Genomic DNA, 16,273 nt, shown 5'->3' with positions numbered 1-16,273 from the left:
AGCATCACTAGAAATATGGCTATTGAGCACTTGAAATGTGCTAGACTGAGATATGCTATAAGGAGAAAATACACTCTGGATTTCTAAGGTGTATATGAATAAAAGAATATAAAATATATCATTAATACTTCAAAAATGAGTATGACATGTTGAAATGACAATATTTTTTACTTATCAGATTAAATAAAATATATTATTAGAATGAATTTTGCCTATTTTTCTTTGTTTAATGTGACTATATAGATAATTAAAAATTACATATATGGCTCGTGTTATATTTCTATCTGGTATTCTAAAGATATATCTCTTCTCTCAGAGTCTGGTAGTAGGAAAACAGATAAGTGGTTAGGAGTGGTGTGGTAAGTGCCAGATAGGAGATCCTGCTTAAGAGAACTCTACCCAAGTGTGAGGGCCTCCAGAAGGTGACCTTTAAAGCAGCAGTGGTTTTTTTTTCCTTCCTCTTTCCCTTGTTTTGAAGACTCTAAGTCTATTTTTCGGACTGAAGGAAATAAAAGTCAAAAGTTACTTAAAACAAGTCTTTGAGAATCTTTTTTCTAGTGGTCTTGTCTTTTTTTTTTTTTTTAGTCTAATGAAATGAGTCAGGGTTGAAGCAGAAGACCTGACTGCGCAGAGACCACTGCTCTGCCCTGACCTCAAACTGGCTTAGCCTAAACCAAATTGATGCTGTGTCCTTTGCTAAGTTTGGAACAAAGGTCAGTTTGAGATCTTTTGAGTTCAGGTGTCTGGGGGACATCTGAATGGGGAGGAACATTAGCATTTGGACGAATGGAACCTACTGTCCAAAAAAAAATCTCAGCTGGCATTGTAGATTGAAGTTAGGTGAAGTCATAGATAAGGTATAAGATATCAGGAAGTGAGTAAAGTGAGATACAGACAAACCTCTGAGGAACAGGGAAGGTTGAGAAAAGGGAATTAAAGGTCAAATGAAAAAGAATGGTCAAGAAGGAAGAGTTTAATAGGACAGTGTGCCTTCAGAAGCAGACAAGTGTAGGTAGTGTCAAATGTAGTTGAGAGATAAAAATAAAGACTGAGAAATGTTCATTTTCTTTAATAATGAGGTCATGGGAAGAACATGGGTTCCTTGGAAGGGTTGGGTTAGATGGCAAAGCCAGATTGCAGAATGTCATGGAATTACTGGGAGCTAAAAAATTGGAGACAATGACCATTATTGTTTGGTTGTGAAAGAGGTGAAGGTGAGGAGGCTCATGGTAGTAGCTAGGGGGATGTATTTATATTTAGCATATGACAACGTGTGTGTGTGTATGTGTGTTTGTATCTTATTTGGGTTTTCAATCCATTATACAATTGTATTTCTCTATCTTTACATTCTTGGAATCTAGTGTCGTGTTCAGTAACAGTTGATCATGATTTTAATCTATTTAATAAGTCTTTTTCAACAAGATACTTTATCACCATCATTTGCAAATTCTCTAAACATTAAATCTACATCAGAGCTTGATTTTATCCGGGTTTGAACTAAGGCCCCTGAGCATGGCTAGATGGAAAGAACATGGGTTGTGCAGTTCCCTAACTGTAATTCATATCTAGATTCTAACTTGTTAGCTGAGTGATCTTGACCAAGTTAATTGTCCCTTCTGGCTTGTTTTTCCTCATTTAGGAAATGAGGATAATAACACCTACCCTTTATAGGGCTGTTGTGGAATACATTGAGAAAACGTCAGGTGTTTTATATGGTACTGTATATGAAGGTAGGCACTTAGGAAATGCTGTGTAGAAAAATAGCAACTTCACATGTTATACATGCCAATACCACAATTTTTATAATTTGATTTAAAGTTGCATCTGTGATATAATGTTATAACTTTAAATTAAAAGCAAGCATGCTCAATTGAAATTTGAGTAAAAAAATAGCCTTTGAATAAAACATGTTTCTTTTCTTGCTCCCTCCTCCCGTTTCCAATCCAGGTCCTGAGGGAATCTAACAAATTAGCAGAAATGGAAGAACCACCCTTGCTTCCAGGAGAAAATATTAAAGACATGGGTCTGTAATGGTATTTTTTGTTGAATTTCTTTCTCCTTTCTGAGTGCACAGATTATTAGTACTCTTGATGTATAGAGACCAGGTTCACTGTCCAAGATACCACCTGTCTGGCCGCGTTCATTGCTGCCAATCTTCCCAACATTTGGTGTGTCCTCTGAGCCTAGATCTACCACACCTATTGGTTATGTTTGTAGTTGGACTTTAGGGAAACATGCAAATTCACATATATTATGCTTCTTCTCTGGATTGCTTTACATTCATTCAAAGTAGGTGGCTTTTTTTTTAAACGCTGAATTTTCTTTTCTTTTCTTTTCTTTTTTTTAAACTTATTTATTCATGAAAGACACAGAGAGAGAGGCAGAGACATAGGCAGAGGGAGAAGCAGGCTCCATGCATGGAGCCTGATGTGGGACTCGATCCCGCAACTCCAGGATCATGCCCTGAGCTGAAGGCAGATGCTCAACCACTGAGCCACCCAGGCGTCCCTTTGCTGAATTTTCAAAAGAATATTTCGTTGTTTTGAATGACTGAAGACTTTTTTTTTTTTGAATGACTGGTTTGCCTAGATAAAACATTAAATTGTTACTTTGTACAAGTGATTTTTCTTAAAATACATTCTTTTTGTTTCCCTTACTTTTTCTACTCTGAATAAACTTGTGTCAATTTTTGGATGAAAATATTTCATCTCCATTGCAAAGCAAGCTGTTTCCATGTAAGTGCTTTTCTTTTACAGCCTAAAGAACTAAGCATTAACTTATTGTATGGACTGGCAACAGGCATTTAAGATATTTTTTTTTTTTTGTCTTCATGCTTTTACTTTGTTAAATCTGTGTGGTAGTCTACAAAATACCATAGCTTTGGAGGAATAAACTATTAGGAGAATAAAGTAAAGGGTTTCTTAACCAAAAAAACACCACCTTTCATTTTACTATCAATTTATAATGTGTGGTAGAAGAGGAGCCAGCGAGGGAAGTTGAGGAATGAAGAGAGGGTGGTACTGTGTGAACTAGAGCAAGCCAGACTGTATATTTATCTTTGTCCAGGTAGGTCCTTTACTTCTCCACTTCTGTATCTTGGATTCAGTTCTTCCTGTGCATTGAGTGCCATCTCACCATTTTTGCCCATCTAAAGGTTACCTGCCATTGGGGCATAACTCACATGCCTATGTTCCTCAGACTTTTTAGGATCCTACACCTGGATGGACTTCCCTTTCATTCTATTACTTAGAGTATGTTTTTGTGCCTCTTTTTCTGTACAGATTGTATGCTCTCATCTATTACATTTGTCTGTATAAATTTTATGTCCTTGTAGATAGATATGTATTTTCAAGGTCACTTTAGCCTACCTCACAGAAAATATGGCTTCTTCCCATGAACTCAGTGAAAATTTGAGAGGGTTAGTAAATCTGAGCTCTTTTGGTACCACTAAGCAGTACCAGTATTGCAGAATTTAGAGGAATACCTAATATATTAAATATTCTGATTCAAAATAATCTAGACTTGATGGTATGTAAAAATGATATTTAACTTAAAGCGTAAGGCTAGAATGACCTAGAATATGTTAATTCCTGTAGAAAAGACATTCGATGTTTAGTTGGTCTAATGTCAATCTGCAGTTTAGTTTTTTTTTAATTTTTATTTATTTATTTATGATAGTCACACACACAACACAGAGAGAGAGAGAGAGAGAGAGAGAGAGAGAGGCGCAGAGACACAGGCAGAGGGAGAAGCAGCTCCATGCACCGGGAGCCTGATGTGGGATTCGATCCCGGGTCTCCAGGATCGCACCCCGGGCCAAAGGCAGGCGCCAAACCGCTGCACCACCCAGGGATCCCTGCAGTTTAGTTTTTTAAGTTAGTGTTAGGAACATCACAGCGTGCTTTTAAGGAAGTAACAGTCTCAGAGTATCGTGGCCTGGACATATCAGGAGAAGAGAGAGCCCCAGAGTCCAGTGTTTCAACCTTTAACACAGGAGTCAGATGGTGCTATGTTAAGCGGCTTGGCTTTGCATGGTGTGATGGAAAGAGACTTGAATTTGTCATCAGAGGAACTGCATTCAAGTCTTAATCTTAGCAGTTCCTGGTTCTGAAATATTAGTGTATTTGTTATGCTTCTCTGAGCCCAGGTATTCGCATTTAAAAGTTGTAGGTATAATTATAGGTCTTATATACAAGGTTTGGTATATTTAGGTTAAAGGAAGTACTCAAGGTGAAAAATACTTCATAAACTTTGAAGTGCTAGGCCATCAGAGCTGGTAGCTGGTTACTATTATCATTTGCTCTAGTATGGTTTCTGGTCAGAATGTCTCATCTGCCTGATGCAAACCCTGCTAAGCATAGACTCTCTCTTCAGCTGCCAGCCTGAGGAGGAAGGGTAAAGAGGACAGAACAGAGCAGAGCCTAATGATTGATGATAACAGTAACAGAGATAAAAACCCTTATGTATGTATAGTACTTTCAATTTTGGAAGTACTTTGATGAATATTATCAAAGGGTAAGGTGTAACAAAAACATGGGACTAACAGGGACATTTCTTGTAGTAGCATATAGAAAAATGAGGTTGATTTTCTTGTGTGAGTAAGAAAACTGGCTCTGGAAAGAATCCAGAAGTGTTTTAGTAACATTTAATAAAACTTCTCTACTTGAGGTGAAAATTTATGAGAGCGAGAAAATGTATGCAAGGCAGGTTTGTGTATCTTTCCATAATAATTTAATTTTATTTATTTTAATTAATTAATTTATTTATTCATTCATGAGAGATACAGAGAGAGAGAAAGAGGCAGAGACACAGGCAGAGGGAGAAGCAGGCTCCATGCAGGGAGCCTGACGTGCGACTCGATCCTGGGTCTCCAGGATCACGCCCTGGGCTGAAGGAGGCGCTAAACCACTGAGCCACCAGGGCTGTCCGGGTTTATTTAATTTTAAAGACGTCCCTCTAAATGAAACATGCATTGGAAACAATTCAAAAAAATGTAGCTCATTCTTGAACATTCCTGAGGGAAGATTTTGAAGGTTAGAAATGTTTGTTATAAGATCAGTCTCATTTTAGCTTGCATACAAAGTGTTCAGTCCTTCGAAGTGGTGAGTAAAAAGCAAGGTCAGGAAGTTGTAATAACTTATTAAATGTATTTTATGTCCCTGGAAAGTTCTTAGCAATTTGTTCCTCCTAGTAGTGCCTTCCTCTCTGGAGTAATGAAGATACTTCTTTATTTATTCGTTTGCTGCTGTAATGACATACCAGGGATTTATGAATATCTTAAGGTGTAAAAAAGTTTGGAGTGGGCATTATGAACTCTGCCATATTGAATATTATTTTGAGCTAGTGGTAGCTGAGTTATCTTGCTTAATGAATGTTTAAAAAGCATTATGCTGTGTAGATTCATCAATTATCATTTAATAGAACAATGTTCATAGTTATTTGTCTACAAGGTTCGACATCAGTTGCTTGGTCAGGAATATAATATTCTCTTATTTTACTATTATCTTTCTAAGAAATTATAGTTTCATATACATTGCATTTCTCTGACAGTATTTTCCCTGTTAGTATAATCAAGTCAGGAGTTTCTGGTATCATATATTACAGATATATTTTTAGAGGAATGTTGACAAATCAGACCGAGCAGAAGACAACCAGCAGATTGGTGAGGTGATCTAGAAACTGTGATGACTGGTGACTGTGGCTTGAGACATTTGCAGTTATTAACCACTTTACTACTACCCTTCCACCACTACTCCAACTTCCACAAGTGTTTTATCCAGTATCCAGCAGGGTTAGTGGCTAGCCTTGTCTCCTGTCTGAGGGTAGGGGCTATCTCTGCCTCTTTAGTCCTTGCCAAGTTTCTGCATGGTCACAAGCCTAGATTTGGCTTCTGAGTTCTGTTGGGACACTGATTCTGTGATATTTGAGCATAGGTTAGAACAGCAGTCAGGATTTTAGTACATTTCACTTGTGAAGAGATGAAAGTGCAGTTTTTAATAGTGCATGATATATACTAAAATGTGGACTCTTTGTTTTTGCAGCCAAAGATGTAACTTACATATGTCCATTCACTGGTGCTGTACGAGGAACTCTGACTGTCACCAATTACAGGTTATATTTTAAAAGCATGGAACGGGTAAGACTTGTTGAATTAGATTTTTATATGTACATCTGTGTGTTGTTCACAGTTTTGTTCATTTTTGCTCATTTTTAATTCAGGCATTTCTAATTAAGATATTTGTACAGAATCAATTGCTCAGTTTTAATAGTTTATTTCTTTCCTTCCTTTAGGATCCCCCATTTGTCCTGGATGCCTCTCTTGGTGTAATAAGTAGAGTAGAAAAAATTGGCGGTGCTTCTAGTCGAGGTGAAAATTCTTATGGACTGGAGACTGTGTGTAAGGTAAATGTTATATTTATGTGATTTTGTTTTGAAAAGCTTTCTATTAAATAGAGCCTATAGGTAGAAACTGGTTTCCAAACTGTCAAATACATTTCATACTGAAATATTCTAGAAGACTTAACATTTAGGAGTAATAAAAGGTGATCTGTTATGAATTAGGCTTGAATTCTTTTGGACCTCGTACAAGGTACTTTGACATTGATTATTTCATGCTGAGCCTCAAAAAATCTGAAGTAGGCATGATAGACATTATTACCCTTAATTTACAAATTGGAAGCAGGGCTGAGCAGTGAAGGCATAGGACTTCATAGTGGAAGAACGGGCTCTCATATATTCATCATCACCTGTCTTTTCTATTTATAGTTCTCATAATTTTTCTGCTTCCTAAACAATGGTGTGGAAAATGTGACATTACATACCTTTCCTATTTTCTTATCTAACTCATATTCTTTTTTCCTCATGATCAGCTCCATTTTATTTTCCTCCCTGTATTTATTATTGCCATGAATATTCTCTAACTCAGAGAATTTACTGTTGTAAAATTTTAATTCCAACGTAGTTAATATACAGTGTTGTATTAATTTCGGGTGGACAATATAGTGATTAAATAGTTCCATTTGTTACTCAGTTTTCATCAAGATAAATGTACTCTTAGTCCCCATCACCTATTTCCTTCATCTCCCACCCATCTCCCCTCTGGTAACCTTCGATTTTCTATAGTTAAGAGTCTGTTTCCTGGTTCGTCTCTCTTTTTTCTTTTGTTCATTTGTTTTGTTTCTTAAATTCCATAGGAGTGAAATCATATGGTATTTGTCTTTCTCTTACTGGCTTATTTTGCTTAGCATTATACTACTAATAATAATTATTATTATACTAATAATAGTAATATAATATAGTTAGAGATAACTACATCCATGACATTGCAAATGGTAAGAGTTCATTCTTTTTACACTTGAGTAATATACCATTTTATGTGTGTGTATGTGTGTATGTATATATATATATTTTTTTTTCTTCATCTTCTTTATCCATTTATCCACTGATGGACACTTGGACTGCTTCCATAGTTTGGCTATTGCAAATAATGCTGCAATAAACATAGGGAAGCATGTATCCATTCAAATTAGTGTATTTGTATTCTTTGTGTAAATACCTGGTAATGTGATTACTGGATTGTAGGATAGTTCTATTTTTAATTTTTCGAGTAACCTCCATACTGTTTTCCACAGTGTTTGTGCCATTTTGAATTCCCATCAAGAGTGCAGGAGGGTTCCTTTTTCTCCACATCCTCACCAACACTTGTTGTTTCTTGAGTTTTTGATTTTAGCCATTCTGACAGGTGTGAGGAGATATCCCATTGCTGTTCTAATTTGATGATGTCTAACTCATATTCCTTAAATGTATTGATACTTGAAGGAAACCTAAATTTTTCATCATTCTTTTCAGTCATAGCTATTTCATACCTGGAGTCACCTCAGTAGGTCAACTGTTCTCATTATGGCCTAATTAACACCCATGCACATTTTAATTTTAGTAATTCATAAGTTACTTTCATGATAATATTAGAAGTTTTGTGAATCTAGTAATAAAGGTAATGACTTTGTAATAGTTATTTTTATGCCTTTCTGTTATAGTCAGAAGGGCTCTTAAGAGTATAGTAGCTGTCAACCATGTGTTTAGCACTTTGTCTCCCGATCACTTTTCTGTAATCTAAGAGTAAATAGAGCATAGAATATAAGAGGACACGAGAGAGGGAGACTTTTAAATCTTGGTCATGTTAAATATAATTTCTTCCTTGAAACAAGACCATTATCAACAAACCCAAACATTTGTAGGGCCCCTGCTTTGGTACTTCTAGGTAACTATAATTAATGAAGTGATTATGGATATATCTACTAGTTGTTTAAAGATATATACTGAGGGAAAAAATAAGGTATTACCTTTGGTTTCTGCCCATGTTTGTTTTAAAGTATGATAAGGCTAGCGTCCTAGTTTTGGATCAGATTTGTAATAAAATGCCCTACTTGTTCATGTACTACAGGTGCATTAGAGTACAGTGTCTCTGTATTCACTTTTACAGAATGGGATATAGTAAAGCTATTTTGAATTCTGCCTTAGATTAAAACACTTAGATAAAATGAGTAGTCTTGAAATTATTCTTAATCCCCATGTTTTCCTTTTTTTTTTTTCTCCCCGTGTTTTCCTTAGCATATACATATGCTTGGAGATGTTTGACGAACTTAGACGAGAGGAGGAAGAGATATAAGTAGAGTGTAATTCTGTCAGTCTAGTAGCAAGAGTCTTATGAAGAGCCAATGAAAATGAGCCCTGGGAAGGGATGTGAAGTAGGAAAGTTAGGACCAGGCATGATGGAAGCAAAGACACTTTGGAAATAAAACATGAGCTAATCAGGTTTTTAATAGGGAAATTCATGACAGAAAATGGGCTTTCATAGGGAAAGGACATACACTGAGCTGTGTATCAGTGATGATAGTGAGCTTCAGATTTAATATCTCTTATCTCTAGTGCATGCATCAGATGGTGTCTCCTTTCCTGGTCTATCCTGAGTATATAAGCAGAAATAAAATTTCTGTGCTCTGAATTTTGCCTTGTATTAGAGGGTCTTGTGTGTGTTTTTTTTCTCTTTCAATAAGGCATTGTGATTTCCCTGCCTCCAGGAACTGCTGTCTTATTTTTGTATTCCACATTCACATACCTTAACATTTTACAAGATAGTTCCAAGTTACCCTCTGTGTTCATGAAATAAAAGGTGAACAGTTATAGATGTCTTGGAACATAAATCTTTTCTAGGATATTCGGAATTTACGGTTTGCTCATAAACCTGAGGGGCGAACAAGAAGATCCATCTTTGAGAATCTAATGAAATATGCATTTCCTGTCTCTAATAACCTGGTAAGATGTTTTTTATCTTTGAAAAATGTGTATCTTAATTTTTGGTGCGGTGTAAAGAAACTTATCTAGGCTACCTAGAATCTACATTTGTGATCCTACTTTGCTATTAAACCTGTTGTATAAGTTAGGTGTAATCTAATCTCTTGGAACAGGTGTTTTGGTTTTTTTTTTTTGTTTTTTTTTTTAGTATGAAATGAGAAGCCTGGACTGTCTGATTGGCGAAGTCTGTTCCTGCCTGTGGACATTCTATAATCATATGATTTTTCTCTCCAGGGTATTCCCATGATGAAAAGCTATCTGTGGTCTTCATTAGGAGTTGAAATCTCCTTTTTAATTAGGAGCTGAGAGTTAGGTCTAGCAATTTTAGGAAGAAAGAGTGGGCAAATACTTAGCTGAATTCCTGATGTCTGCTAGTGATGGGGTGTTAGGCCCCCTCATCAACATTGTATAATCTAACTTCCACATTAGCCCTGTGATAGTAAATATTATTTACCCTTATTTTAGAGTTGAAACCAGCAATGAACTCAAGGGCACAGCTAGTAGAGAGTAAAATTTGGAATCAGTACTGATCTTTTTATTCTTGTTTGAATGTTTTCCATTATAGTTTCTGTCATTCTATCTACATAAATGATAAATTAGATTTTCTTTTGGTACACTGCATGCCACAAAAAATATTTTTATTCAGTATGTTTTAGAAAATATAGCATAAACTTCAGCTGTTTAACTGCTGACATCTGTGATATAAAACTATTTATATTGGAAGATGTCTTTTATCATGTAAAGCCTTTCATTATTTAGAAGTAAACCTGAACAGCTGATATGTAAAGGAACTATGATGGTATGTTAGCATTTGTACATCTTGGTGGTGGGCTTCTGTGCTTTTCTATGTGTTTGAAAATATGAAAAAACAAGACATACTTAAAATTATAAAATAAGAGGTAAAAGAGCAATATAAAAAAGGGCACCGATACAAAAAGTCCTTGCAGATAAGTAAATGAAAACTTTGGGTGTGATAAGGATACATTTCTGATTCATTAACTCCTGAAATGTCTCTTTGTAGCTGTTAATTCTGTTTACTGCTTTGTAGCCTCTTTTTGCTTTTGAATACAAAGAAATATTCCCTGAAAATGGGTGGAAGCTGTATGACTCTCTTCTAGAGTATAGAAGACAGGTATGTACTTTTGTTCTTTCAGTTTTAATATTCTGTATCATTTTCATTACAACAAAAAATGGTGGAAGTAAACAGCCTTATGTAGTTTTGTGGGTTTTGTTGTTTTTTTAATGAAGGCTAATTCTGATTTCTTGTCTGCCTTTCAGTTTCTTTAAATTGTTTTGATACAATACTAGTGATCTTTTATGAATTTTTACTCATCTAAGAGCTAACAAGTGAACCAGCTTATTAAAAATGTTTAATAATGGTAAGAATTAAATGGTAAATACACTTTCATATTCTTATATGCCGTTCAACATTATTCACTCACACTTTTCTCTTTTGGATATCCTATAATTCTGAAAAAATTTCTTAGTAGTTCTGCTTATAATTTAGCTCCCCATGAAATTTTGAAAGTTTTAGATCTTCATAGAGGACACACTTATACATAAAATATTAACAGATAAAATCTGATAGTATACAAAAGAAATAATGCATCATGACTAAGGTGGTTGGTTTACTATGAGAAAACCTATCAGTGTAGTTCACCACAGTAAGAGATAAAAGCAGAATTTATTCTGGAAATCTATGTGACAGTCTGTCATCCTCCCTATTTTCTCTTAGTACACTACTTCCCAGAGCCCTTTTCTGAATATTTAAATTCTACCTAAAATATCTTTAATTTTTGACATGTCCACTCTGCTTTCTTGAGAATTTAAGTTCAGACACTTTGATTGTTTCTTTGGTAATCATTAGATTTGAGATCCAGATTATTCTAGAATTCAAATAGAAAATAAACTGTGGTTTTTGTATTTAGATTTCAAACATTGCTTTTGAATTATGAAGTTTCTAATTTATTTAAGTTTGTTTCACAAAACAAGGAAGAGTAAAAACCACCACTAGAGAACTAAAGATATCCAAATGGCTTGAAACAGAGTTTGTTGCTCAATAGCATGTGGTCAGTAAAATGGGAAAAAAAAATTTTTTTAAAGATTTTTATTTATTTATTCATGAGAGACAGAGAGAGACACAGAGACATAGGCAGAGGGAGATGCAGGCTCCATGCAGGAAACCCGATGTGAGACTTGATCCCCGAACGCCGGGATCACTCCTTGAGCCCAAGGTAAATGTTCAACTGCTGAGCCACCGAGGTGTCCCAAACAGAAAATTTATTATTCACTTGCAAAGCCATCAGCTTGGCAAAGTATGAAGCAGATTCTACACAGTAAAAGGATCAACTAAAAATCAATTGTCTACAAGTAATATTGAGAGATTTTTGCTAATTCAAAAAGCCAATGTCAGAATTAGGTGAGAAAGCAATCAGAAAATCTAACAAATGTCCTTAAAATTGTCAAAATGAGAAATAGTTTCTGGGAGTCTCGGCAAAAATTGCCATCTGTTCTAGTAGCATCCAGCATAGAACTCTGGAAAGCAGATGAAATATCCGTGTCCACATAAAAGAAATAAGTCACTGTGAAAAAGAGAAAATAAAGAGTAAATAAACAACTATAATCCTATAGAAAGAGAATTACAAGATTAGGAAATGTGGCTTTCAGAATAGAGCATTGAACTCTATGTTAAATGATACAGATGTTTTATGATCTTTGACTTTCTCAACAAACTTTCGACTTTTCTGCAGAGCTAACTCTGTCTCTGAGGTAACTAAAATGGCATATTGTGTAGAGAACACTGTATTTCTTGTGGTTAGATGATTCAGGTTCTGGGGTTGATTTTGATGTATACTAACATTGTTACAGGAGAAAATGAAGATAATCTTTTAATATAAACCTTCAGACTAAAGATAAAGCATCAGAGTGTTTCTTTTTTCTTTTCAATAAAAAAAATTATAAGTGGTAATACTTGCACTCTGTATAAAATTTAGAAGTACAAAAGGGTATATGGAAAGGTAGGTTTCCCTTCCAGGACAGCCTTGTCCCCCACTATTCCAGTACCTCTACTCTTACAAAATAATGTTGCTGGTTGCCTATGTATTCTTTCAGAGATTTTATGCCTTTTTCATTTTATGTATTTTGGAGGATACATACCATCTCAGAACATAGAGATGGGCCTCTTCTTTTTTTCTTTAGAGTTGATGTGTAATTCACATACCATAAAATGTACCACTTTAATGTATAGTCCACTGGCTTTTAACATACATACAAAGTTGTGCAACTATTACCACAGTCGAATTCCATAGCATTTAGAAGACCGAGAGACCGAGTTTGCATACAATCTCTACTCTCACTCTTAAATAAATGTTCTTGAATGAGCCATTTTTGTCATAGTGCTTTTATTTTTTACTTGGTCATAAGGATTGCTTTATAGGAATGTTTGAAGGATTAGTAATATATAGGAAGGTATTTTATTAACCAAAGAAATCTATCCAAATGATCATTATTGTTTTTATTACTTTGTAAAGCTCTAAAAACAGAAATCATGACTGGTTAGCTTCATGGTGTGCAGCCATTAAAACATGAAAGGAAAGCCACATACATTAATTCTATAGACCTATACATTATAGTGCTGATCATACAATTTTTAATGGGCAAAATTATTAATAACTATTTAAATTTGTTATGTAAGAGGATGTTTCTTTAACTCTTGATGCATGTAGTGATTATACAGAGGACCCTTGAAATTGGTGGATAAGATCAAGGAAAATCATCAAGTTGCTAAAAGAGTAAAAATCAGTATTAAGAAAGTGAACATGGTCTTCTGCAGAAATATTTAATCATAAGGTAAATGTGTTGCTTAACAAATTTGGGAAACATTCAAGTCCAGTCAAGGAAAACAGAATTTATCCTCAGAACTATAGTATAAATAACTAAGGAAGGCTATAAGCCAGTTATTTTGGTTGTAACATGACTCTGACAAATGGATACGTTAACTGAAAGGCAGAGATTTGCAAGAAGAGTGTAAAAATGTATGCCGAATATCAGTAGTTGTCAGTAAGTCTTTAGTATGACTACAAAAAGTGCATGCTGATTAGTCAACTCTACTTTTCAGTTTGGAAGGCAGTTCATTTAGGGGCAATAGATGTGTTACCTTATCTACAAATAGGAAGACAATAGCCATTAATGTAATTTAAGTCAGTGCTTCTACCCTCACTCTGCCAGTTTCCTGAAGAATGTGACACAATCCCTCCAGTAATAATAGTTCTCCCAAGGAATGATTTTTTAAGGATATGAGAAGGGCTTGAGAGATGGGAGTACATACGTGGGTTGGGGTAATATATCAGGTTCTCAGGTGATCCAACCATCTTAGCTCTGACTCCGTGTTTTCTAAGAAAACTTGAGAAACTAATTTTGCTTCTTATAAAGGCTTCCTTGGGGCAGCCTGGGTGGCTCAGTGGTTTAGTGCCGCCTTCAGCCCAGGGTGTGATCCTGGAGACCTAGGATCCCACGTTTGGCTCCCTGCATGGAGCCTGTTTCTCCCTCTGCCTATGTCTGAGCCTCTCTCTCTGTGTCTCTCATGAATAAATAAATTAAAAATCTTAAAAAAAAAAGGCTTCCTTGTGGTTCATTGATTTATTCATTTATTCCTTCCTTCCTTTGCTCATCCGTCCGTCCAATTTATGTAGCACTACATATATTAGTGACTAAATCTATGAAACAGGAAGACACAATCCTGACTTCCAAAGAGCATATATTTAGTGGAGGATTCAAAGAAGTAAACTGACAATTTTGGTGAATACAATGACTGATAAAGCAGGTACTCCAGTAAGAGAATATGAAGCCCTTTGGGAACTGAAAGTATTGGTATAGGCTTGACTAGAGTCTTGGGTGGCAAGAGATCAGACTGGGGAATGCTGGAGTGTGAAGGGCTTTGCTAAGTCCCATAAAGGAATTATTGAGAAATAATTGACATACATCACTGTGTAAGTTTAAGGTATAAACCATGATGGTTTGATTTACATATATTGTGAAAGGATTACCAGAATAGGTTCAGCTACCATCCATCTTCCATTTAGCTAGAATAAAAAGAAAAGAAAGAAAAAAGGAAAAAATTATCTCCTTATGAGAACGCATAGAATTTACTCTCAACAACTTTCCTATATCATACAGCAGTGTTAGCTTTGTCATCATGTTGTACATTACATCCCTAATATTTATTTCTCTTATGATGGAAGCTTTTGCCTTTTTACCACCTGACCCCTTCCCTTCAATTTCCTTTCCCCCAACCACAAATCTTTTCTTTCTATCCTTTTCTGAGTTTTTTTTTTTTCTGTAATAGTCCACATGTAAGTGAGATCATATAGTATTTGTCTTTCTCTGTGTGGCTTATTCCACCTAGAGTAATACCCTTAAGGTCCTTCCATGTTGCTGTAAGTGATAAGATTTTCTTGCTTTTCATGGTTGACTAATATTTCATTGTATAAGAATACCACAGCTTCTTTATCCATTCATCCACAAGTAGACATTTGGTTTGCATCTATGTCTTGGCTATAATAAACAATGCTGCTATGAATATGGGTGGTGCAGTTATCTTTTTGAGTCGCTGTTTTCATTTCCCTTGTATATATCCACAGAAGTGGAATTGCTGAATCATATTGTGGTTCTGTGTTTGATTTTTTGAGCTTCCTCCATACTGTTTTCCATAGTGGCTGAAAGTTTACAATCCCACCAACGGGGTTTCCTTTCTCCACATCCACACTAGCATTTGTCATCTCTCCCCCCACCACCCTGCCCCACTCTTATTCCTAATGGTGGCCATTCTGACAGGTATGAGGTGATCTCATTGTGGGTTTAATTTGCATTTACCTAATAACTATATTGAGAATCTTTTCATGTGTCTGTTGGCCTCTTATATTTTCCTTTTTTTTTAAGATTGTATTCATTTATTCATGAGAGATACAGAGAGAGAGAGAGAGTGAGTGAGTCAGAGACACGGGCAGAGGAAGAAGCAGGCTCCATGAAGGGAGCCCAATGTAGCCTCGATCCTGGGACTCCAGGATCATGCCCTGGGCTGGTGGCAGATGCCAAACCACTGAGCCACCCAGGGATCCTCTTATATTTTCTTTTTTGAAGAAATGTTCATTCAGGTCCTTCAACTGTTAAAAAAATTTTTTTTTAATTTGAGTATAGTTAAGATACAGTGTTACATTAGTATCAAGTGACTTGGTTTTTGCTGTTGTGTTGCATAAGTTCTTTATATATTTTGGATATTAACCCTTTATCAGATACACAGTTTGCAAGTATTTTTCATTCTGTAGGTTGTCTTTTCACTTTGTTTTTGATTTCTTTGCTGTTCAGAAACTTTTTAATTTGATGTAGTACCAAGTGTTTTTTATTTGTTTCTTGTGCTTTTGGTGTCTTATTCAAAAAATTTATTGCTAAGATCCATGTCAAGGAACTCCATTCCTGTATTTTCTTCTAGGGCTTTCATGGTTTCAGGTATTTTCTTCTGGGTATTTCATGGTTTTAGGACAAATGCATTTCAGTCCTTAATCCCCCCCCCCCTTTTTTTTCTTTTTAAAGAGAGGGAGAAGGAGAGATTGGAAGCACAGAAAGGGAATCTTAAGTAGTCTTCATGCCCAGTGCAGAGTGTGATGCAGGGCTCAATCTCACAACCCTGAAATAATGACATGAGCTTAACGAACTGAGCCACCCAGATACCCCCAATCTTTAATACATTTTGAGTTAATTTTTGTGAACGGTGTGATACATGGGGTCCAATTTCATTCTTTACATACGAATATCCAATTACCCAGCACTATTTATTGAAGAGATTGTCTTTTCCCCGTTGAGATTTTTGCTCACTTGTCAAAGGTTAGTTGACCATCTATGTGTGAGTTTATTTCTAGCCTCT

At 35.6% G+C, this 16,273-nt stretch overlaps 1 protein-coding gene across 8 annotated transcripts in view; it reads left to right on the top strand.

Annotated features, from left to right (window-relative positions):
* The window catches only part of MTMR2 (myotubularin related protein 2), a 120,098-nt gene that overhangs the window by 69,892 nt on the left and 33,933 nt on the right, over positions 1-16,273 (top strand). For 5 of the 8 annotated variants that reach the window (XM_055320608.1, XM_055320603.1, XM_055320602.1 and 2 more), the window contains 5 exons: positions 1,948-2,023; positions 6,042-6,136; positions 6,292-6,402; positions 9,214-9,315; positions 10,403-10,486. In XM_055320608.1, coding sequence (XP_055176583.1) covers positions 1,978-2,023; positions 6,042-6,136; positions 6,292-6,402; positions 9,214-9,315; positions 10,403-10,486 — 438 coding nt within the window. In that variant the 5' untranslated portion in view covers positions 1,948-1,977. Of the gene's footprint in view, positions 1-585; positions 714-1,947; positions 2,024-6,041; positions 6,137-6,291; positions 6,403-9,213; positions 9,316-10,402; positions 10,487-16,273 lie in introns of all 8 variants that reach the window. The other 3 variants (XM_055320604.1, XM_055320606.1, XM_055320607.1) reach the window with 2 other exon arrangements.

This window comes from Nyctereutes procyonoides, unplaced genomic scaffold (genome assembly GCF_905146905.1).
Source record: "Nyctereutes procyonoides isolate TBG_1078 unplaced genomic scaffold, NYPRO_anot_genome, whole genome shotgun sequence".
Taxonomy (NCBI): domain Eukaryota; kingdom Metazoa; phylum Chordata; class Mammalia; order Carnivora; family Canidae; genus Nyctereutes; species Nyctereutes procyonoides.
This window is presented reverse-complemented; position numbering and strand designations above follow the sequence as displayed.